The sequence below is a fragment of the Vidua chalybeata genome, chromosome 8 (assembly GCF_026979565.1).
Source record: "Vidua chalybeata isolate OUT-0048 chromosome 8, bVidCha1 merged haplotype, whole genome shotgun sequence".
NCBI lineage: Eukaryota > Metazoa > Chordata > Aves > Passeriformes > Viduidae > Vidua > Vidua chalybeata.
Genome location: NC_071537.1, coordinates 6,938,374 through 6,963,934, shown reverse-complemented (window position 1 = coordinate 6,963,934; position 25,561 = coordinate 6,938,374). Strand labels below are relative to the sequence as shown.

The 25,561-nt window shown below is 40.0% G+C and overlaps 2 protein-coding genes across 4 annotated transcripts in view; one reads left to right on the top strand and one right to left on the bottom strand.

Moving 5' to 3' along the window:
- The first annotated feature begins 3,902 nt into the window (after positions 1 to 3,902).
- Positions 3,903 to 22,755, top strand: ENO4 (enolase 4). The gene is given in 16 exon segments (XM_053949369.1): positions 3,903 to 4,496; positions 5,713 to 5,841; positions 7,046 to 7,236; positions 8,100 to 8,162; positions 8,164 to 8,255; positions 9,844 to 10,013; positions 10,225 to 10,356; positions 11,741 to 11,806; positions 12,647 to 12,694; positions 14,530 to 14,697; positions 15,961 to 16,086; positions 18,335 to 18,530; positions 19,461 to 19,528; positions 20,085 to 20,202; positions 22,147 to 22,227; positions 22,230 to 22,755. Coding segments are annotated over 16 exon segments (1,857 nt in total). The 5' UTR covers positions 3,903 to 4,361; the 3' UTR covers positions 22,304 to 22,755.
- A 99-nt stretch (positions 22,756 to 22,854) lies between these two features.
- SHTN1 (shootin 1) overlaps positions 22,855 to 25,561 on the bottom strand; it is a 55,026-nt gene continuing 52,319 nt past the window's right edge. For all 3 annotated transcript variants that reach the window (XM_053949366.1, XM_053949367.1, XM_053949368.1), the window contains one exon: positions 22,855 to 24,780. In XM_053949366.1, the coding sequence (XP_053805341.1) occupies positions 24,570 to 24,780 (211 nt within the window). In that variant the 3' untranslated portion in view covers positions 22,855 to 24,569. The remainder of the gene's footprint in view (positions 24,781 to 25,561) is intronic.

Below are 25,561 nucleotides of genomic sequence, written 5' to 3'. Positions count from 1 at the left end.
AAAACTCTGTACGGTTGCTCTCAAAAGAAACTCGACCCATTTCTCTCTGAAACCAAAATAAGAGGCAATCTATAGAAGATTTGGGGCAAAATCTACTGAGAAGACATCAAAATATGATGTTACCCCTAGGAATGTCATGATTGAAATTATACAGATGGGGTTTTAATGGACATGTTGATATAAGTGAAGTATCTTCCCTGTTTAAAAACAAAACAAAAAAAAAAAAAAAAACTACTACAGGGTGTCGTTTGTACCCAGTCATTTTTCAAAGGCCAGAGTTACACCAAGCACAGGCTTTTCCTCACTGGGTTTGTTCCTTGGCTCTTGTTACATATACTTTGATTAGAGAGTTTTTAATTATACTTTAGCCTGTTAGCACCATGGGGCCAATAAAACTAAGAGAAATAGAACTAAATTCTTTTCATTCAACACAACTGGTAACTAAACACCAATTAATTACACCCACACAAGCCTAATGAAGATAATGGGGTTGCAGAGAGTTCACGGATGGTATGAAGTGGCTTGTGGTATCCTAACCTTAATCAGTTAACTACTTTGTAATAGGGAGGATCACAGGATAAGCCACCCTCTTTCTATATGCTTACAATTACTATTACTGTTAATGGAAATTACATGGCCATACAGATAATTCATGTAACATTCACTTGATCAGGAAAATAAAATGATAAATACTTGAGGGACTCCCTACTAGTATTTCCAAAAGTTTATTGAAAACAAGAGTGCAGGGTTATTAAATTAGTATCATTCTGCTTCATCTCATTGTTTCACTTAAGGCAAACCTGACAGATTTCTTCTTTTCCAGGGAGTGGGCATCCACAGCATCTCTGTGCCAATGCCTCACCAGCCTCACAACAAAGCATTTCTTCCTAATATTTAATCTGTATCTGCTTCAGTTTGAGGCCATTGTCCTTTCTTCTATCACTGAATACCCTTGTAAAAAAGTCTCTCCCCATCATTCTTGTAGGGGGACTTTTCAGGTACTGTCAGGGCTCTAAAGTTCCCCTGGAGTCTTCTCTCTCCCTTCCCTTCCCCTTCCCCTTCCCCTTCCCCTTCCCCTCTCCCCTCTCTTCTCCACAATGCCAACACCCTCGGCCTGTCTCCAAAGCAGAGGTTCTCCAAGCCTCTGAGGATCTCAGCTGCTCTCCTCTGAACTCATTCTAACAGCCCCACACCGTTCTCATGCTGTGCCCCCAGGCACAGCTGCAGTGCTCCAGGGGGGACTCAAACAATGGACTAGAGAGCCACAATCACCTCCCCTGAGCTGCTGCTCCTCACTCCTTTCCTGCAGCCCAGCCCAAGGGTGGCTTTCTGGGCTGGCAGCACAGATTGCTGACTCAGGCTCAGCTTCTCCTCCATCCACACCCCAAGTGCTTCTCCTCAGCCCCTGCCCTGCTCACCTTCCTGTCCCCTGCAAACTCCATGCTCAGCGTCACTCTGTGTCACTGACAGCCATTCAAGAGCCCTGGGGCCAAGGGCAGAGCCCTGAGGGACACCCTTCATCTCTGGCCTCCGCCTGGACATGGAGCCACTGACCACAGCTCCCTGGCTGCATCCATCTGGCCAATTCCTCATGCCCTGCACAGCCCACCTTCCAAAGCCAGGGCTCTGCAGTGCAGGGCTCGGGGTGTCTCTCATGTGGCACTGTGTCCAAAGCCTCACAGGGCCTCTGGGCACATCAACAGTGTCAGAGACTGAAATATTATGGGTAATGATTTAAACACTGTTATGAAGGAGCTTTGCCCATTATGGCAAAAGAGGCTGAGACCACCCAAGCCGACCCCTCCTCCTCCTGCTGTGACTTTGGGCTGTGACTTAAGCTGCCTAACAGAACTTCAGATACGATACTATTGTTCAATTACCTCTAGTCTAGGGACAAGGAAACACGACTAAGGGAGAAGAATGTATCTACCAGAAGGCCAAACCCAGGAGATGTCCTGAAAATCAGCTTGGGCCAGGCTCAGCCTGGGGGAGGCCATAGCCCACAGGCTCATCTGCTGAGGCCACGTTTGCACATGCTCCTCCAAAACCAAGAAGGGAGGAGGATAAGGGTAAGGGTCAGCATAAGGATAAGGAAAGAAATAAAAAGAATAAATGATAAATATAAGTTGATGTAGAAGAAAAAAATAGTAGTAGAAGTAAATGCTAAGAAGAAGAAGAATAGGGATAACAATAATCAGATGAAGATTAAAAAGTAGTAGTAGAAAATTTTTATTATTATTATTATAACAATACTATCAAGTTAAAATACATATCCACACATGCTACAGGTAGCATCACAGAATGGTTTCGTTTGGGAAGAACCTGAGAGATCATCTAGTTCTAACAGTTTCTTCTGCTCTTTTTCTCTCTCTCTCGACCTCTTTCCTATTTCTTTCTATCTCTCTCTCACATATTTCTAGCTTAATAAAATATATGTTAAATAAAATCTGTGTGTTGTCATCATATGGTCTCATTGGTAGCTTCATTTGGGCAGAGACATCTCTCCCTAATCTGGTCCTAACATATTCTCCGTCCAGCCTGTGTTTGTGCTTGGGATTGCCCCAACCCACGTGCAGGACCCTGCACTTGCCTTTTGGAACTTCACAAGGTTGACATGGATCCACTTCCCAAGCATGTCCAGGACCCTCTGGAGGATGCCCCTTCCCTCCAGCACACTGACTGCACCAGTCATCTCAGGGTCATTGGCAAACTTGAGTTTGAGACTTGAGTGTGTCTCAGTCCCACTGTCAGTGTCACCAACAAAGATGGGTAAGAGCCCCAGTCCCAGCACGGACCCCTGAGGACGACTCTTGTCACTGGACATCGGACAATGCCCTCCCCTTGGTCATTGAGCCACTGACCACAAACCTTTCCATGTGACCATCCTGCCAATTCTTTATCTACCAAATGGTCCATCCATCAAATCCATCTCTCCAGTTTAGAGAAAAGGATGTCGTGCTGGCAATGTCAAATGCTTTGCACAGGTACAGGCAGATGGCACCAGTTACTCTTCCCTCAGGTACCAACACTGTTACCCCTTTGGTCTCTCAGTCCTTTACCAGTGTGGTGCAGCTGCAGCACTTGGAGTGAACAGAGGCACAACAGCCACTGAGTGTATCAGCTTTCCTCATAATCCTAGGCAATCAGTTTTCCCACTCCCTTCCAGAGAAGTCTGACATTTTCCCTAGTCTCCCTTTTATCCCCAACATGTTCCTTCATGGTGCATTTTGTTTAGAGCCTGTGAAAGGGCAGAAGGTGGGAAACTGATAGAGAGATGCACTTAAACATATCAGAAGGCACAGGTCTCACACTGGGTAGTATTTCACAGCGTAAGATCGTGCTCAGAGACCACCACACCAGCACCACTTACCTCCAGAAGCCTGTTCTTCCAGGACCATTTAATTAAACTGGAGCTTTCTGGAGCAAGCCTGTGCATGTGACAAATATCTGGCACTGTTTGACTACTGCCACCCTGGCCTCTGACTGCACAAGCCCCTCCTGAGGCAGTTGTGTGCCCTAAGGAGCAGCCACGCACCACATCAGCTCCTCCTGAAGTAAGAAAATCTAATGAGGCATTCGCTACCCACTGTCCTCAAGGAACAGGTAGTGTCACTTTAGAAACTTCTTCAGAGGAAACAGCTTTAAAAAAAAAGAGGGTTTAAATCTCTGGAGAGGTACCATAGTATTTCTAAAGGATGTGAAAGGAAAAGAAAATTATTCCTTAGGGATTTTTCTTCATTATCACCCCACCTGGAGAAGTGAGCACACAATGAGCAAAGGTCCACACATATTGATTTTAGAGCTGGGGAAGTGTGCAGCTAACAGCTTTTAAGTATCTCCATTTTCAGTTACTTCAACAAAATTACCAGTGAACAGTGTAAGAAAGTGAAAGTTTTTGTAGGAAATTGCGGGCTAAAAATGATCATTTAGGTCGCGAAATGTTTCCTTTCATTGAAAATGGAGGGCTTTCAAACGTAGGAGTTACTGCGGGCGCTTTGCAGCGTTGTCTCCACCAGACATTTACCAAACCACAGCCTGTCCCTCTTTCAGGACCATAATCTTACAGTTTTGTTGCTCGAAGGCTTTTAAAACCGAGGAACGCTTGGTCGGGGCGTCCCGACTCGGAAGGCGGTGAGCGGGCTCTGAGCGAAGTGCGGGCACCGCGGGGCACTGAGGAACCAAAGCGGGCCAAACCGAACCAGCTCTGCCCCCACCCCGGGCTGCTCCCCGAGGGAGCAGAGCCTGGGGAACGCCAGCAGAGCGCCCTGAGGCGCCGCTGGCCCGCCCTGGGGCTGGCGGGGAGCGGGGGAAGGGGCGGGCGCTCCCTCGCCCCGTTGCCCGGCAGCGGCCGCGGCCCCGCGATGGAGGCGAGCGAGCGGCGGCGGCTGCGGCGGGAGGCGGCTGAGTATTACCGAGGGCACCGGGTGGCGGAGCGGATGGAGGACGCGCTGAACGCCCTGTTCCCGCTGCACCCCGAGGATCTCTACGGGGAGCTGGTAGCGCGGGGCGGGGAAGCAGCCGGGAGGGGCCGGAGCGGCCTCTCCTGGCCCCGCGTCCCGCGGGGGGCACCGCGGAGGGGCCGTGTGGGTGCCCGCCGTGCCCGTGCCCGCTCCCGGCCCTTGCCCTCAGCCAGGCGGTGCAGCGGGGAGCTCAGTGTCTCTGTGGTGGCAGTTCAGTGGTTTGTCCCCTGGCCCGGGCAAGCATTGCCATGGTTCTGTGTTTGTGGCCCGTGGCAGCTGGGTGCTGTGCCGGTACATGTCCGCAGCAGCCGGGCTCCTTGTCGTCTGCTGCTTGCTCGTCTCGACACAAAAACAAAGTATTGCACAGATGGACTGCTGTTTGTCCCTAACAAAAGTGCTGCTCAGCAGTGATGAGTCCCGGGCCAGCGGCGACAGGAGAGTGGGTGCTGTTCACACTGCAGCTGCTCATGAAAGGCAAATGGGCCCCACTGGAAGGGTCAAGAATCAGATCAATTTTATCTGTTCCCACTTGGCAAAGTATTGTTGACAGTAGTCAGAATGAAACTTCATTAGGGGCGATACGGAATTGCCGATACTAGAAATAGCGAGCAGCTCTTGAAAAGAAAAAAGATTTCTAGTATGGTCTTAGATGGGAGAGTGGCTGTGGAATGGAAATATTTCATTCCATCTTACACTGATTCCCATCTCCCAAGTGTTTTGCCATCATCAGTGGAAGGGACTGGAACTGGTAACACCTTTCCTTGCTTTGCTTGGTAGTTGGCATGTTCTTCTTTGTAGCCCTAAGTGTTCGGTACATCCCCCATTTGATAACCTGTGGTTTGGTGACTCTCCAATTACCAGATTAAATAATGAAACTAGTAATGAAGTGTGTAGAAACCTCAGGTAAAAACATAATCCTTTTTCTAAATCAACATTAGATCATTAAATCACTGTTTATTAACTATGAACACAAACCCAAATATATTGAGTTATGATAGTTCATCAGGCCCAATAAAGACCATGTTGGAAGAAGAATGAGGACTCTGCCTACCAGAAGTCATGGTTTCCACTTTCTCACAGGGCTCAAAGCTTGCTGGAACACATAAATCATAGAATAATAGAATATCCTGGGTTGGAAGAGACCCGTAATGGATTTGTTTAGTGGTGGACTTGATTGTAAGGTATTTCATGGAATAAAAGCCTCATTGCCTGGAAATTGACTTTTAATTGAGTTCTTTCTCTTTCATTTAAGGCTAACTACTTTTCTAAATTTTCAAAAGCCCCAGTAATATGCAAATTAGTTGGAAGAAAAGTTCTTGATGGAGTTGGTCAGCCAACATTAGAAGTGGAAGTATACTGTACAGTTAAAAACTATGAGAAGGTATGAACTGCTTCTTTTGTTTTATTTATTTTACTACGACAATATCCGGGAGAAGAACTATTCTTCTTACATCCGAAGGAATGTTTTATTTTACATCTTTATGACAAGACATAAATCCCAGTTGAGTGTTGTAACTTGGAAAAAAAAGTGTTGTGAAAAGTTAGACAGTGGCAGCAGCTATGAAAGCTTTATTTTCCAGGAATCAGACAGTATTTTGAGAGTGGGATCTGATAGTGTATCTCTGTATATTAATTTTTTTTTTCTATCTTGATGATCATGTAGGTTTTCCTTATACTCCATACTAACCTTATATGTTCAGTTTCATTTCACCTTTTTCTTTAATTTTCAGATCTTTATATTTCTTTTTGTGTGACACTTTCAGAAAAATACAGTACAGCTGAAAAACAGTATAGATAGAGGCACTTCTTTTACACTGAGCTAATAGGGTGACAGTAAAGTCAAATATACTCATTTAGTACCTGCAGTGTAGAATTGATGGCTCATCTCTTCCCCAGCCTGAAATATTCAAACTACATCTTTGCAGCTCTAGCTATTGTGGAGTAATTATTTCTACTTTCCCTCAGTTGAACTCTGGTTCACTTAATTCTTGAATTACATGTAACCTCATAGATATTCACAGGATATAAAGTTAATACTGTTAGTGCAGGCAACTGTGGGAAATTTATAAATTATGTCTTCCTTAAGTGAATTTTCTTAATATCATTTGTTGTTAATCAGTACAGAAAGATAGGTCTGAATTATCTAAGACAAAAGTAATTGATCATGAGGGATGGCATTAAGCATGAATGCTGATGAATCATGGTACAACAGGCTACCAACAGCTGCAATAAAAGGTGTCCTAATGACTGTATGGTCCTTAAAATAACTGCATTCTGTTCTGATAGCATAATATGTGTATAAAGCAGACCTGTCAGAGGGGTTTTGCCTATGTAGTTATAATTTTAGGTCAAAAAGCTTGAATAATGTCTGCAATTGCCAAAGTATAAGAGCCTAAAAAGAAGGTGCTGGATGAGAAAAGACAAGTGGAGCAAATAGGTTTGGAGATATGTACTTGTAGAGTTGGTAAGGACATACCTCTTAGTCTTTCAGATGACATTTCCAAGTTAGAAATTAAATAGTATTTTAAACCTTTTACATTGTTTTGGTTTTGGTGGGTTTTTTTTTGTTGATTTTCTTTTTCCAGAGGATTTGTTCCACTGTAATGGCTACTCATTCTCAAATACCTGAAAATGCTTTACCTGAAACAATTGAAGCTGATGAGAAAGAAAGAAATGACTCTGTTCATACTGCTGTGGAATGGGTCAATGAAGCACTGAACACAATGTTAAGGGACTTGGACCCTGCTGACCAGTGTCAAGCTGATAAGATGCTTGGGTAGGTCTTGCATGTTATAAAAATGATTTCATTTGAATATTTGAAATATTCACCATTAATTTGTATTGTAATGAAAGACATATCTAATATTAATTGTTTTCTACTTTATAAAAAGCTGTTTTTAGGATATAATATCTGTCTAAGACCCATTTCACTACATTATTGCCAGCTTTTCATAATTATGATATAAAAAGCATGCTGTTTTGGGCTGCAACACTGAACACAGGCTGTAGCAAACAGGCCTAATTGCCTTCCACATGGATTTGGGAAAACATTGATAATGGGAATAAGAACTCAGTTGGAAGTGGATCTAAGTAAGATTTTAATGCATTGTTTAGACTACTTTATGTATCTCACATACTCAGTTTGCCTGAATTGGCTTTCTGTGTTCCATGGGTGAAGATTTCCCTTCATGCATGTAATTGAAAGTCAGCCACCTCTGAGTTTGCAGCCACACAATAGCCAGTGTTCAACTCACCTACTGTCTTAACCCAGGCCAGGCTGATGGAGGTCATGAAGTTATGACAGGATCTGTTAGTGCCCATGCAAAGGAAATAAATCCTTCATGCTCAGACTGTCTGCTCAGAGCTGACCTTCAAACCAGAGTGGTTTACAAAGCTTGTACCAAGGTTTGAGGTCGTTGTGGTCCTTTTTGTTTACTACATGCTGCAGATGACTACCAAAAAAGAATGATGTGATAAATGTATGGACTTCTCCAGCTTCACACAGGGAACATATGGCAGAAGCACAAACACAAGCACTTTATCTACTTCCTAGCATGTTCTTTAGCCTGCATCACATCTGTCTATTTATCACATGTCTAACAAAATTTTGACCCAGTAATTTTATGCATCCTCCCTCAGTGAATATTTTGCAAACAAGATAGAAGAAAAAAAGGAAATTGAAAAGCAAAAAGAAAAAAAAAAAAAGGGAAGAAGAAGAAGCAGCAAAATTCACTCGTGGCCCTCCTTCGTACTATTCAGCCTCAACACCTAAGCAAAAAAACAGAGGAAAATCAGGTTTTACTTCATTTAATTTTAGTATTTTCTGCAATACAGATATTGATAAAGGTCCTAAAAGACACCCTGTCTCATGTTCAAAAGGTTTGGTTACTCTCTCCTGACCTTTTTGATCACAGCAGTTTCTGCAGTAAAATGAGGGAGGGGAAAATAGAGTTTCCTCATCATTCACATGCATTGGTTGAACAGTTTCTGCCTTTGTTTTACAGTTGGTTTAGACAGGAGGTTATTATTCTTCATAGTGAGGAATAAGAATGGAGGAGGATGCAAATGAAGAATGAAAATGATTAGGAAAGAAAAGGAAATCACAGAACTGAGTAGTAAAAAGGAAATAGAATTAAGATAGAAGGTGAAAACAATTGAAAGAGGAAGGAAAGTTTCCTTCTAACACTGAGAAAAGGAGGAAATACAGAGAAAGGCAAAAGAGAAAGAAAGAAAAGGGTGAGATGGGAGTGAGGGGTAGCACAGAGCAAAAGGAAGTAAGCAAACATCTTACTAGAGGAAAAAGGAAAAAATGGTGTGAGACTAGAAAAACAAGGTAAGAATACACAGCCAAAACCAAACAAAGCAAAGAAAAAACCACCATATGCTATCTCCATCTATACATTAAACTGAGACGACAAAGGGTTGTTGTAATTTGTTGGACAGGCAGAAAATTTTGGCAGATTATTATTTCTTATCAGTTTAGTTGCAACTATCATATACTGTCAGTAAAACACCTCCCACTTCATATGTTGGATGTGTGCACAGTAAGTTCACCTTTCACCTGAAATTTAACTTCTGCAGTTGTCAGGTCCATCCAGATATCATCGTGGTGTATTTGATATTTGAGTCAAGCTTTTGCTGATACATTTATTATGTGTTTTCAGTAATTGTGGCATTGACTATAATATTATTGTTAGACTCAGTGCCTGACTATTTGGAGCCAGTATCAAACAGTCCCCAGTGCAGTGGTTCTTGGGAATCAGATCAATTATTGCAGCTTCAGCAGGTGCTCCCTGTAAGTGTTCATGTAAGCACTATAGGCAATAAATATGGTACTGGGAACTGTTATTGTATCTGAAAGGGAAAGAAATTATTATAAAAATTTAATGTGTAATATTTAAAAGACCTGTTTTCTCTTTGGGAATTCCAATTGTAATAGGCTTGAATTTTTTTCTCACAGCCATTACTAGAAGAAATCAAATATTTGTACTCCCAATCAGGTTATAATGTTATCTTTCATTTTTTTATACAAAATCTGAGCATTTGAGGAGCACAATAAAGGAAACATGCTTTTGAAAGGAGCCTGAAAAAATGATAAAATTCAAACACAGATAAATAAAAATACATATTTCAGTGACTGAAAGATCTCCAAAAGAAACAGACTTGAAATGCATTTGAAACCAGAGTGAGGACAGGTACTCTTCTTACTTGTAAGGTCATTTCATATAAAACAGCTGACAAAATTAAGTTTTAAAAAATAAATTATTTTTAGTGCATTGAGTACACACTGAAATGACAATACCATATTTACTCATGTAACTCTGATCCACAAGCATATATTTAGAAGCAAGAAAATGTTTAGCTACTACTCTCTGTGTTGTAGGCAAGAAGGTGTCAGTGGAAGTGAATCCCTCCCCACCTGCAGAACCTGCTGAACCAGTGCTGCGTGGCAGCTTGGCCATTGGGGGAACATCACTGGCCATAGCAAAGGCTGGGGCCACCATCAGCCATGTCTCACTGTACTTGCATACTGCACTGCTGAAACACAATCAGGTACATGTGGCTTTTGTCACTTGGTTTATTTCATCCCATTACCATCATTATTGCAGCCAGTTGTGACAGTTTTATTAAATTTGCCTCATGGAATACACCTTAACACCATTGCCTGTGTTCACTATTTTTGAACCCTGTACAATAACAAAAATATATAAGAAATTACTCTGATTTTTACATTCTTATTTTCACCTGGCACTCTCAATTACAGGGGTCACCTAAAGAAATGACTCTACCACTCCCAATGGTTACTGTGTTGAACTGTGAAAAAAATTCACCTACAAAACTGAAATTAGTCAAAGAAGTTATGCTTATACCACCAGTTGAGTTATCACGCCAGCAGGTACTGTTTCCTTTTTTTTAAATAAATGTATTCTCTAGACATCACACTAACTACATATGTACATAAGTATATAGTCCTTACAAACTGATATTTTTTACCTTTTGTTAGCTTACAAGGCCAAAGTTTTAACAGCTATTAGTGCAGAATTATAACACCAATAATATTATATTAAGTAAAAAGATGATTTAAAAGAAGAATCATGAAGACTTAAGTTAAAAATGGATGTTTGTATAGAGGAAAAATCAGTGCATTGATGAAGATGTCAAGGAATTGTGTTACACAATAATAGATCTTGCATGAGTAGATTATAGATATTACCAGTTGTTTGATATAGCATACAAAACAACAAAACCCATAACAAATTCACAGGAAAGCAGGAAATATTTGGGAGTAAGTTGCTTTTAAATGAAATTGTGACACTAGAAGGGAATACAAAGAGCAAGAAGGATGGGTGAGACAGATGGGATCAGCCCTCTCTCTTTTTGTTTAGCCATGTGTTGCATTAAAGAATGTATCTGCACAAGATGCCTCCATTAGGGCTGTGATTTCTACTTTGTGTGCTGCTGACCTGAACAAATAGCTGAGCTCGATTCTCTTTCTTTTTGCTTTTCCTTTAACTTTTCTGGATTGTCCCCCAGAGCTGTTAACAAGGTCACTAATTCTGCCCCATTCAAAGCCAGGATGCCTCCCAGTGCCCGTGGGAGAGGAGGAAGGTGTTTGCTGCAGTGCAGAGCTCGAAGCTGTTTGTCCTGTGTTGTTGCCAGCTGTGACTGACTTCTGCCCCCTTCAGTGTTCCTTTACTGGCACAATTTGAGAAAATCTGAAATGTCCTTTACAATGTTGACACTCAGCATTTATTAGCTCTACTGAAGAGGAAAAAGAGCCTTGCATTAAAAGCAATTAATTCATTTAATGGGAGTGTTCCCCAATGTTTAAAATCAAGGCAGTGATTTTTTTTTTCCCCTGCTCCTTGGAAGTATTCTGAAGGTAAATGCACTCAGTCTTGTCAGAGTTTAGGAAGTCTTAGGCAGAGTCACAATTGGGAACAGGGATTATCACCTTCCCACTTCTTAGATATAAATGCAGACCCAGATATTTTTTACTTGTTAGATGTCTGAAGGGCTACTTCTGGGGAGGAGACTGCTTTCCTTGACATCCCATAATCAAATATTCCTCCCCATTCCACTGCTACTAACCCTTTATAGTTGGACATGACTGCATTTTATGGATGGTGAGATTGTGTTAAGGAGTCTGTAATGGTTTGGGCTTTTTTGAAGACTTTATATTTAAATTTGCATTTCAAATAAGTGTCTCTCTTCTGATTCAAGCTGCTAAAATGAATTAATATAACTTTCTTGTGAAGCTGACTGTTGTTTAATTTCAGGGCATAGAAAGAGTTCTGGATATTCAGAAAGAAATGACAAGAATGCTGGAGTTTCCAGGCAAAAGGGTACAATAAAAAAATGTGTTCTTACAGTGAGATGTACTTCATTTGATCTTTTTACTACTCTTATCATTTCAAACATCCACATGGAACACTTAGCCTGTTACAAGTTCATGACACAGAACAGAGGATGTGTTTCTCTGACAGATGAATAAAACACTGGTCATTTGGTGATACTAAATTAGAAAATTTAGAACAAATCATTGTTCTAAGCATAAGGCTTTCTGTTTACCTGAAGAAAGATACTGGGAGTGAATGGTATCAGAGGCCACGTACAATACATTTTCTGACCTTGCTACACCTCTCACATAGAGAGTACTTTATTCCAGGTACTACTGCTGTAGCAGCAAGTCAGTCTTGGTGTGTGCATGTGCTTTCTGGAAAGCAATGTTGGTGTGTTTCTCCAAGTAGAGAGTCTAGATTATCATTTTTGAGATCCACTGTATTTTTGATGGGCTGGAGAATGTCTTGAAAAACAAATGATGGTTGGACAGATGTCCACATAGAAATAAACATTTTAAATTAGTGACCACCACAAAATTATTAAGCTATTAAATAAAGCTATTCCCTAACTGAAATATTTGGTCTCTTTTGACCAAAATTCAGTAAATCTTTTTTCTTTTCTCTTTTCTTTTCTTTTCTTTTCTTTTCTTTTCTTTTCTTTTCTTTTCTTTTCTTTTCTTTTCTTTTCTTTTCTTTTCTTTTCTTTTCTTTTCTTTTCTTTTCTTTTCTTTTCTTTTCTTTTCTTTTCTTTTCTTTTCTTTTCTTTTTTCTTTCTCTTTTCTCTTTTCTCTTTTCTTTGTATTTTTCCATGGAATTGATTTCTATCTTCTTTCACTCCAACAGCCTGGTTCACAAGCAGACAGTAGGAAAGGAAAAGCACAAAAAACTCCGGTAAGAAAAGAGATTTTAACTCTAAGCCTTCAACAAGGTATTAAGAGCAGCAGGGAACTTAAAATGTTCTTAAGAAAGGAAGCATTAATCTACATCACCATTTTGGAAAGGTCAAGGCAAGACTTAAATATTCCAAATGCTCATATGCTGCATAATAATTTAAATTCTTCTGACTATACCCTCCCTTCGGGGGCAGTAGAGGAAACAGAGGGAAATTTCTGGGATCTGATCATTTTTCTCATATAGAAATCCTGGTAATTTATCCAAATGAGCATTTTACAGGCCTGTAGCACCAGCAGAGAACTTTTGATCATGCAGACCATAAAACTGTTACCTGTTAGATTTGTGGATTGTGCTGTTTCCTAATCCTGGGAGCATAACTCCTCTCTTTGTCCTGCTGCTTTCAGTGCCCAGGTCCAGTCTGAGGTTATTGATAATGGCAGATACAAACCAGTAGCTAAAGGGCAGAACTTACAATATTGCACAGGACATTATTTTGTATGGCTCAAATGATCTTTTTTATCCCTTAAAAACTGGTAGTTTGTTGGTGAGTTTTCCAAATAGTGGGATGGAAATGCCATGCAGGTTTTGCTCTTCATTCTGAGATGATTTAAATATTACCAGGTGAGAATCATTACTGTTGTGAAGTATAAAAAAGAAAGGATCAACAAAAGCTTTCCTATTTTATTGTTGCTAAAACAACAAAAAACTCATCATCATTAAGATGCTGGCCAATGTTTTCCTGGTGGGTAGTTTCCATATAAGTACCACAATATGTACTGCAATCAGAAGGTAGAACATTTCTGTAAGATACACACAAGGAAACAATGCATTAGATTCTCTGAAAAAAAAGTTCCATTTATTTCAGTAGGAGAAAACTAAAGGAGAAAGTAGTGAAACTGAATTTAAAACTGATAAAGGCACCATGTTAGTTTGAACTTTTTTGTGAGGGGGAAAAAAAGGAGAAATTACAAAGTAGGCAGTGAAGAAGAACTTACTTAGTTTAAAGAAGGGAAAACTAGACAGAGAAAAGTGTTTATATACAGATAAACAATGCTTTTAATAGAATGTAACAGGGCACAGCATATGGACATCTTGAAAAGCACATGAAACTGCAGATTTAACCTCTATCTGAAGTGCAGAAAGACTGCAGCCTCTTTTGCTGTCTGTTGGTGCATCTTTATAATCCAAAATTCCCAGAGTTCACAGTTAAAAATCGGTGTTTGGAAAACCTACAGAAAAACTGACAACAGAAGGAAATACATGAAATATTTGCTCAATACTTGCAAACGTGGCTGATGTCCAGCAGTACTGTCCCTGAAGCAGACACTGCGTGCAGCTGGGCTGGAGGTATTTCCCCTCTATTAAATTTGTTCCTTCTAGAAGTCTTGGGAGATTCTTGAGGTTTCTTGAACCCCACCTCTCCCCCCCAGAGTCAATATCAATGTCGTAGTTGAGGATTAATGAGTAAAAGCTATTTAGAAGTGGAGGATATGTTTTTGTGGAAAAGGGCTGGTCCATAGTACCACAGCATTTATGGCAACCCAGTGGTTGTTAAGAGTGCCTTTAATACCATTTTTTAAACCAGTGCTAGCCATACAAGACTGAGATCTGCATGACTAGACTTACTTCCAAGGACTATTGCTCTCTACTCATTAGCACTTTCCTAATCCCTCTTTCCTAGAGAATTGTCCTTACAGCTGCTAAGGAGATTTCTAAGAACAAATCTGTAATTTGATGACTAAATGCAGACTGAAATGACAATGAAAGAGACCTTATAAATATGTATAATATATATGTGTGTAAATAAAGTGATTATTTTGTTTTGCTTTCAGCCACCACCCTTAAAAAGAATATCACACTTAGGCTGCCTGACAATAGGATATGATAGTCTAGAACAACTGCTACTCCAATTGCAAAGAGCTTGCAACAACATAGGTCTGGAGCTGGGAACAGACATGTACTTAGCAATAAATTGTGCTGCTCATGAATTAATGGATTACGTAAGTTATTTTTCAATTTCGATTTTCTTGGCTTTTAAAATAAATGTAGCTGTTTGTTAACATTATTATTATGTTGCAAACTCACCTACAAGCTCCTAACTCCCTTTTTAAAGGGAGTTCTGTTTGATTGCAATCAAGCAAGCAGAAAGAATTATCTCTGCATTTATAAATCCTGGCTGAATCCAATTGTTTTTCCATTATATTAAGCTACATCTCTTGTTTTCTTCAAACTATCCTAACATATGCTTGTATTTTTACTATGGTATCTTTATATACCCATTAGTGCCCATCTCACTGTGAATCAACATTAATTTTTTAACTTCATGTTTTTAATGTTTTTATTTGACAAAATCAATCAATCTATCTATCTATCTATCTATCTATCTAATCTCCTGACAAAGTCTTACAGTTCTTGCCTCTTATTCCAAGATCAATCAGGTTTTTCTCTAAGCAGAAAAAGAAACTTCCAATTCCATTTAGTACCTCATGAGCTTTTGTGTGTTTGGGTGTTCTGTAGTGCCAGAGCTTCCATTACCAGTATCTTTTATGAAAGCAGTTGCTCTCCTGGCTGTGATATCTGTATCCTAAACCAGAATGTGCAAAATCTATTGAATTACCAGTAATTCTGTAACTTACTGTTAAATCCACTAAATCCACTAAAACAGTGAATATCCTGGCACAGTCTCACAGTGTGCTCTTAAAATTCCTCCCAGGCTGCAGTTTGTGCTTCCCAGAATGATGAGACTGGTTTTAAATGAGTCTATTTTTTTTTTTTTTTTTTTTTGAAAGGGGAAAGAAGCAGGGAAAGGCAGTATCTTGCTTTTGGGCACTGAAGGTGCACTCCTTGCCCCAGAAATATTTTCTTTATGAAAATGAGCAAAAAAAAAAAATCACCTTTCCTTTGGAAGAGAAAAATGAGATTTTTTTTCACATGAGATTCGATAAAAATGTCAAATATTGCTAACTTCATGCTGTAATTGTGTCAAACTGGCAGCGTTGCCTAGAAAATGCTGAAATAGATCTCTCTTCCTTTGGCAGTGGCATTGTTCAGAGACTTTGGCAGGAGCCCACTGGAACCCACAGTGTCATTTTAGGCAGAGTTTTCTGTAACAATGTGCCGACAACTCAGACACAGAGTGAGGCAGATGAGTGAATGCCTCCTGATTGAAGCACACACAGCCCACTGCCTTTACAGAGATGTGTACACTCTGCTTTTCAGGGTCCTGCTTTCCCTGTATTTCATGCTTTTACTTTGCTTCCTAGGGTAAAGGAAAATACGAAATACTCACTGGAACATTCAAAAGTCCTGATGAAATGGTTGCCATGTATGTGGAAATGATTAATAATTTTCCTTTTATTATTGCATTAATAGATCCCTTAAGAAAAGAGGTAAGATACCACAGTGCAGTCCTTTAAAAACTGGTGGTACTGTTCAGTGGCATATCACTGACCTTTTCTCATTTTTACAAAACATGTAAAATACAAAGCTTCTGATTTTCAAGTTTTTAAGCACAAAAATATCACTAGAAAATGCATCTGACAATTTCTTTGAATATATTTTATTGGCAATATCCAAATTTTTCAGTATTTTTTACATACTTTCTGATGGAAAATCCTGGCATTAACTGAATATGGTCAGTACACATACCTTAAAGAATTACAAGAATTTGCTTTTTTTTTATCTGGTTCTACTTGCTAAACCACTGTTATTTTGATTACATTTTCCTCTTTATGTACACTATTCAAATTTTAAAGTGAAATTGTAAAATTCAAGTGTATTACAAAAAATTGATGTGTAATGCAATATTATATTAAGCTGGAGAAGCAAACATTTGAACATTGTTGTATATTCAGCCAAAAAAATCACCAGAATATGTTATTGCTGCAGTTCTTTGTGATGGATATTTATAACCAAAGTCCTGCCACTGGTAGAAATGCTCGGCAGAATTTTTCAAGTGGGAGTAAGACACCCTGCATTTACCTCTGTTATCAAAGTTAGAGGAGTTAATTAGTGTGGCCAATCAACTACAAACATTAAGCATGTTATCAAGCTATAGATGGAAAAAAGAGATTGTATAACCTTAAATATTCACATTTATACATGAGGTTGAATTTCCATGTGTTAAAAAAAGAATAAAAACTCAATTGCTGCAGAACCTACGGTTGTAGACTGAGATTCTGCAGTTGCACAACTTAATACAAAATTTGCTTTTGGTGTCAAATTTCACTTTATCTTCTTAAAAATAAATACAGGGAGTTCATTTTCATGAACAAAACACAAAGACTGTGATTGAAAGGAGAAGCAAAGTGATGTTGGCTCTGTGAGTCTGGCCAGTGCCTGCATGAATAATTCTAAAAAACCGATGAACTGCAAAATCCATCTCATTTTGTCCTTAACTGGAACTTTAAAAGTTCATTTTTTGCATAACTGTGTTTAGTATTACCTCATTCTGGTTAGCCTTGCCTCCCTGTGTTGTTTCAGTCTGACTCTCTGAATTACCATGTTCCAAAACACCAGGTCATTCCCCACTCCTGCCCGGGCTGCAAACTTCCTTGTGAATTCTTAGGAAGGAAAATATGTGCAAGATGAGAATCAGCAGGAGAATTACAGCACACAGTGAAGTGCAGTTGGGAGCAGAGTACAGAGTTAAGGGAAATGCATCTCCTCCTCCTCCTCCTCCTCCTCCTCCTCCCAAATCTCCAAGGTTTAGCCATGCCACATCTTTGCCCCTGATAATTAGATCCTTGAAGATTAGTTCTGGTGCCAATTTAATAATTCGTTGCCAGACACCAGACCACTTTGGTGCTTAAATTTTAACATTTGTTCTGGTGTCAAAAACTTCATTTTCTCTCATGCACAGGCTTGAAATCCATACAGGAATGGCACCTAATGTTGATTGCAAGTAAATAAATACAAAAAAATGATCCACAGACTAAGAATAACCACTGGCAGAATGATGAAGTAGACATGTTTTTAATGTGAGAACTTTGCATTCTGTGGCTACAAAGCAAGAAAATTAATTAGTAAATTTCTTCTTTAAAATTCTTTACATATCCTTGTCCTTTATTTAGCCTGGACCATGTACCTTGTGGACAATGCATTAAAAAAAAAAGAAACAAAGACCCTGAAAAATGGAGCTTTGCTAGAAAAGAGACCATTGTATTATTCTGTTCCCTATGGGTCCTGCCATTGAGTCTATGTCTCCCATTCATTATTTTATGTTCAAACAACTATGACACTTGAAATATTAAAACAAAAATGAGTCATTTGAATAAAACAATAAAAAATATTTGATATTCCATCAAAATGAAGTAAATTTCAAGAGGGAAATCAAAATAGCAGACCCCTACACTTCATTAAATTTAAATATTTTAACTATATTTTTTGCAGATAGTGGATTAATTTCAGATTAAAATTTATGTTTTCTAGCAAAATCTTAAAACTCAAGGAAAATCCAAGTGGCATGTTTTTCTTAGGCAGGCAGATTTAAAATACAGTATAAAATGTAATATGTTTATATGAGGGGCATATTTAGGATTAAACCCAGATTATTATTTAATTTTTGCTTCCTCAGTTAGAGTTTTCATTCAGTTGAGTTTTTTAAATTCCAGTTGTTTGCTCAAATTGTTTGTGCAGGACAGCGAACAGTGGAGTAGCATCTGTTGTGCCCTTGGTTCCAAATGTTACCTGATTGCTGAAGATGCTGCCACGCAAATTTCCAAACTCAAAACCGACCAAAGCATAAACATAGCAATGTGCAGTGGTGTTGTCCTAAAATACATTAACCAAACCAAGGTGTCAGACCTCATAGAACTTACTGGAATTCTGGATGGTGAGTAGAGGGGGAAAAGGCTGAAACCAAACCCTGCAAGCCACACCTGTAAATATGACATGTTTTCATTTAATTATTCTAATTAAGTGAATTCTAATTTAGAAAGCACTTGTCAGAAGAAACCGAAATTCAAGTTTTGATTCACAAATCCCTGTCAAGGGCCTTAAAACAGCAGTCAAGGCTTCAGCTGCTGTCAGTTAATACATTGTGGATGTTTTGAACGTGGGTGCCCTTTGACACTGCAGCTGAGTGTCATGCAGTTAGATATCAGAATTAAAGAAAATACGAGAGATGTGATCAATTCATCTCGATTTTGAATAATACTAGCATTAATAATTTAAAAATTCAGACACGTGCAAACTGTTTAAAATTGCATTTATATAGATTATTGACTACATATTATTGAGCCTTTGTGGTAAATATTAAGAACCTGTGCAGCTTCATATGTTAGATTTGTCTTTGTCTATCAGATTTTCTTTATTCATTTTTATACCTAAGGAATAGATGGACAAATTTAATATAGGTTAGTTTTTTTCTTGTTCCTTAAAAACACCCAGAATCGCCGTATCGAAGAGAGTAAATAGCAACTAAAAGATTCCATTCAGGCAGGATGGTAAATTCTTTTTTGAATAGAAAAAAATAATTGCTATAGTGAGGAATACATTTAAAATAAATAGCACAGCCTGATCAGACAGTGAGAGGCAGAGACCAGGACAGGATGTTAGATGTTCCCTTATCCATCTGAAAATAAAACAGAATGCTAATGTAGCAGACTAAAACAGTTTACATTTTTATCAGGTGGGGTTTACTCCTGTTTGTATTTAAGCTTGGATAGCCCAAGGATAAAAAAGGAATGAGACATCCAAACAATTTCTGGGTCAAATATATAAAATATACTCTAATGAAGGGGTTCCCTCCCATTATATATAGGTCAAAGACGTGTTACCATATTAGGAAGTTCAGAGAGAGAATCTTCAGATGAGAGCCTCGTGGATCTGGTAAGTATTGAAAGCTGTTCAATTGCAGAATTGCAAAAATACTGCTTTTAACATGTGCTATTTTTTAAGGAGAAAGCCTTTTTGTGCTTGAGAAAGAAACAGCATTTTTACAAAATGGGCTTTTTCTAGGGGAATGTTTTTTTTTTTTTTTTTCCCCCACAGAGAGTGTTTATTCTTTTGAGTTTAAAGAGAGCACAGAGGAAATTTGCCAAAGCAGGGAGTATATTCAAAAGTGTGTATGATCCATTTGCTTGCATTAGTTTATAAAAAACTGTGAGTTACTTATAACATTCCTGCATAGTAACAACATTTTAAACAAATCTCCTTAACAGTACTATATTTAATATTTTGCAAATAAAATTTCACTTCATATGCCAGCGAAAATTACTGTTTGCATCCAGCAAATCTTTCACGGAGAGGTTTTATTTCCCCGTTTTTCTCTGCGGAGGGACGAGGGTGCTAAATCAGCCTTAGGACACCGTGTTTCATTTTTGGGAATGAGTTCACTTGGCCGAGTGAGGAGTTTGATTTTACCACGGGCCCTCTCTCGTTGCAGGCTGTGGGCCTGGGTGCCAGGTTCCTCAAGTTGGGAGGTCTCTGCCGCGGAGAAAGGGTGGCCAAATACAACCGGCTGCTGGCTATAGAGGAGGAACTGGCCGCGAATGGAGCGCTGCGTACGAGCTTCTTTCTTACTTTGTTTTCAGCCTGCCATGAATACGGGCACAAAGATTGGAGGGAGAATGATTGAAACTGCACCCCAGGAGGGAAGCGGAATCAAAAGGCTATAAATAAGGGCTGACAAAAAAAGCCTAGGATAGCACTTGCCACAATGTATATTGTTGTCCTAATGGATTATCTGTTTACTGAATGTTAAAATAGACCCCTTCTTGAGGAGTAGCCTACATTAAGCTTTTTTTTTCCCAGAATTAATTGGTTGGAGTCTTGAAGCCCACGGTGCAAAAGGAACAAAACAAAAAACCGTGCATATAATGTGTCGAAAAGCTGCCAAAATGGAATTTTAGGCCAAATACCCCACCTCCCTCGAGGCCAGAAACATATATTGCTAACAAAACTTCATTTCACAACCCTCTTTTGTATGTTAGATTTCCAGCAAAATGTGTTTGGGAAGCTACAATTGCGTGGGTAAGCCTTAAATAAAATCCAAGAAAACCCCAAGTTGACGATGCACATTCAGCCTTAGCCACTTGTATGCATCTGCCTGCCTGTTTCAGGATCTGCATCTTCTTTTTACACTGTACCAAGGCACTGTTAAATGCTTAACAGTTCATTAAAGCCACTTCTCACTTGCTCAGGTATCAATCAAGCCAGAATAAAGACATGCAGTCTAAAGGGGAGGCACAGAGACAAGGAGAGGAAGAAAGGAAGGAAAGGATTTGCAGGAATTGCATTATGCCTAAGAAAAGGAAACACGAAGCAGAATTAAGTCATTTTACCCTCTTGTTTGTAATAATTTCCAGTGTTCTACACATAGGGTAGCAGCACTTGACATGCACACTATAGAACAAAGTTTTTAGTTGAAATTTATTTTTAATCGAAAATATGTTGAGCTTTTTGAAATCTTCCCCTTGCTCATAAATAACCATTGTAAAACACAGAAACATAGAAATTCTTTTTTTTTTTCTGCTAATAGTTTCGCAGAATGCACTTTTCAAAAATAAGATAGATAATTATAGAACTATGAATTTTAACTGCCTCAGCAGTATTAATATATTGCCTCCTCAAATAATATAGTCTAAGCAAAGGCTCTCGAGTCTGACAAATATTTAGACCTATATCTGATGAAATGAAACAGCAACAATCCCCGAGACCGTTAATCACTTGGCAGAAATAAGATCCAGTAGCTAAATCAACAGCAGGGCAGCAGTGAGAGCAGGTCTGAGCTGCATACCAAGCTCCTCATTTGCTGGGCTGGAGCTGGGAATACCCGGGAGAGCCCGAGCCAGGGCACTCCAAGTGGCTCATGGCTGAGAGGTGACTCTGGGCCATCAGGAGTCCCCCGAGTGTGTGAGGGGCCAGCTCCGGGCTCAGGAGCATCGAACCTGGGCTCTGCCATTGCCGGGCCCCTCTCCTGGGGCGTTCAGAGCAGCCCCGGGGCTGCCCCGGCTGCGGCGCACACACAGCCCGGGACACCGGGCTGGGCACTCGGTGCCGTGGGCACCGTGCGTGGGGCAAAACAGGAGCTGGTGCTGAGGGCAGGGCTGGGGAAGGAGTCACAGAGCTGGGGAAAGCCAGAGAGCTGTTGGTGGCAGTAACAGTGAGCTGCTCGTTACGGGATCAGCTCTGGGACAGGGGCTTTAGGAGCAGTCAGCTGATGGGAACCTGGCAAGAGTACCAGTGCAGTGGGAAGACAGAAGGCAGCAAGGTGAGATGATCAGTGGAGAAAGGAATGCAGTAAATATCCCAGCTCAGGCTGCAGTGCACCATGTCCTGGTCCTGTAATCACAGTGTTCCTTCCTTTCTAGGGAAGGACCTGACTTTAGAAAGTGTGTCCAGTCTTGTAATCATCATGTGGCATTTTCAAAACATCTCTGTGCACCAGAAAATAACAAACCCCATTACAGCAAACATGAGCTGGTATTTTTATTCTTCTATTTCAGGTGAAGAAAAACTTGAATTTGTTGATTTTGCTGAAGAATCACAGCCAGGACAACTTCCTGATGTGCTTCCTGCACCAGTTGCCTCCAGAGCTCTCAGCCAGCCCTGCAGATTCACAGCCTGCCTGCCCAGCTCCCAGAAAACAGCACATTAACCTAGGCTGTCATCATTACTTTGGGATAAATTTCTAAGAAAAAACATTTTACTAAGAAACTCACATATTAGCTATTCCTAAATCCATTTTCAAGCAGTTCAGCCAAATATCTATAAGGGCTTCTCTTTTCCCAGGGCCCATTGCCTTCAGCTGAAACCAAATTAACTGAGCAGTGACTATAGTCTGAAAATACAAAAAAATCTGTGCTGCATTTACAAACACTGCTGTGTTAAGTCCAAAACTAAATGTTTTGAGAAAATTAGAATCTCCCTCCATACAAAGAGCAAGCTGTTGACAAACAGTAAAAAAAACCAAACACAAACAGAACACCACATTTTACAAAAAAAAAACAAAACAAAGAGCTTGAGTGTTATGCTGCTCCATCCCCCCACCCCCTCAGTGCTGCTCTGAGATCCAGCCTGCAAAGGAGATTTTGCTCCACTTGTAGCCCTCAAGACAACTGCAAACCCCAAATGTTGGGCACAGAGCTGTGACTGGCATCAATAGGAAGCCTGCTCCAGCTGGCAGCAGTGAGTAACAAGTCAATTCCACAAGGTCTGGGAAACTTGTCAGGAGTCTTTTTAATAAGCAACAATGAAAAGTTGAAGAAATAATTTATGTTCTAGGTAACAAAACAGTTTAAGTAAAAGAAATGCTTCTTGAAAAACTTCTGGGTTTTGCATAATTTGCAAATCTGAACATATAATACAGCAGCAATAATTTGAGGAAAAAATACATATATGAAATTTTGCATTTTAAGTTCAGTGTAACAGACAACTAAATAAAAAATTAACAACCAGAACCAACTGCCCCCAAGAATTGAAAATATCAATGAGAGACAAATTTCCGCAAGTTTATGAACTGTATGTAATTCAGTCATTAGATCAAGTCCAAGCTTTTCGTAGCAAACATGCAAAAACCACCAAAGTAGATGTGAAACCACCACACTCATTACTATCATTTATTTTTAGGAAAAGCACCAGACAGTTGCATGCAGAGCCAAACCAACAAACTCAGAACATTCATCCTTCAATACTATCACTGTTTCAAATAATTAAATAAAAAAGAATCCAAGTGCATTCAAGTACGTGCCCACCCAATTTCAGTTACACCAATCTTTAGGTAAATCCCTGATTCCATTTGTTCATTATAAAAGAATGAGAAACTGTGTTGAATTTAAAGAGACTACAATGGAATGTGAATTGGCAGTGGAGCAAATCAATGATGTTCCTATCTCACCACTGTCATAGGAAATAAGGGCTGAGGGAAACTGGGATTTGTGTTATCAAATACAGACACCTGAAGTGTCACCTAATAAAGAAATGAATGCCACCAGTGTGTGCCAGGTTCAAAGCAAGGGCTCGTTTGTTAGCACTGTGAGCTTTCAGCTGGGAGTTCTCAGGATGTCGATGATGCCCAATAACTTGCAGTCCTCGAACGAATCCCAAATGCAGCCCATACCCACTAGAGCCTAAGGCAAGGTATTTTTGTGCAGCAGTAAAAGCAGACTCCAACTGCAGCAATTCCAAAAGCTGCTGTGTAACATTAAAACAAAAGCCAGGAGCAAGTCCTCCTTTGCAAAGCTTTTAACCCAGATGAGAGCACCAGTCCCAGCCCACAAACCCCTGACTCTGGCTATCACTGCCAAAAATCTTGGTACCAGAATGAGATGCTGCACTGCCTCTGCATTTCAGTCTCTGTCCCCTGACAATCTGAGACAGAAGGGTTGTGCTTGTGCTTTTCATTTCTTCCCTGTGTGGGGACAGCAGGCAGGGGACCAACAAGATCTTGGTTTAAGCGGGTATCAAAACATTTTTAGAGCAATGTGTCTAAACACATTTTTATTAATAATTAGTAACACCCCCATACTGAAGCTGGTGAGGGTGTAATCACTTACAGGGTCTAACCCAAACCTGTCCAGCTCAAGAGGGATGCAAGATGCTTCTGGCAAGCTTTGGAACAGACCTTCAACAAGGCATCTTCTCAATAAAAGAAGAGTTAAAAAAGCCTCTTTAAATCCATTTTTAAAGGTAACTGACACTATCTAAGAAATTAATAACCAAACCTGCAAAATTAAAATGGGAAAGGGATTTTGAGTGACACACAGTTATTTTAACACTTCAGTGCATGTAACAAAAGCTGCATACAAAAGACCATTTAAATCTGTAATATTTCTGTCTGGAGTACAGACCGTGGCCCCTAGTAACACACCTAAGCAATTCACATGTCCAGATAATGATTCCCAAAAGTTACAGCCTTGCAGAGTAACAATTAACAGCTAGAACTATCTGTTTCTTTTATTTTCCCAACATTAGTTTCTTTATGCAGTGGCTTGCTTTTTTCTTCTTTCACTTTATTCTGGTTCAGGGCATTTTCAGACATTTGATCCCCACTGGTGGACACAGGATCTAAAACTACCACAGATTCTGTCTCTTTTTCGCTGCTAGAAGCTTTTCTTGTCAATTCTGTGTGACTAGTTGATCTAGAAGAAAAAGAATAAATATATAAATACAAATGACAGTTCACATATGCAGAAGAGCATAAAAACACAGAAAAGCATTTCTATTAGTAGCACATATGACCAAGACAGGTCTGCTAAGCTAATAAATAGATTTATGGATTTAACAGCTGTTATGTACAGATAGCAGTGCACAAAATGCAACAGTCACATTCCAAACCCCTTCTGGATCATTTGTTAAGCCAGGCATGGAAGATGAAAAATGAACTCACAAGGCACTGAAAAATGGCTTCTCCACACCTCCATCCCAGAGCCACCTGCCTGGGGGCTGCACTGCATGACTGAGACACAGCGTAACCAAGTGTTCCCTTGGCTGCTGCTGGTCTCCCTGGGAGCAAGCGCTGATGATTTCTGGAAATTCACCTACTGGCTTTGCTGAACTATCAAGGGTGTTTGACCCACGCTCTGTGCTGCAGAAATGGAGTTACGCCACCATAGTTTGCAGTGCAGGGATTCGTGTGGATAAAAAGCCTCTGACCAGGGAGGAAGGAAAGGTCAGAGACACCTGGGTTATTTGTCAAAGCTGGCATCAGCCTATAAACACTAAAAGCACTTGTGTGTATTCAGAAGCTTTGTACTGGTGTTGAAAACACGCAGGCAAATCCTTAGATTAGCTGGAATGCACCAGCAGAGAACATGGCAAACACCGGGACTGCTCGACCTGAACAAGTGGCACATTGGGGTGTTCCCACTGCCACCTTAACCCTGCTGGGTGGGCACACAGAGAGCCTGAGAGCACAGGCTT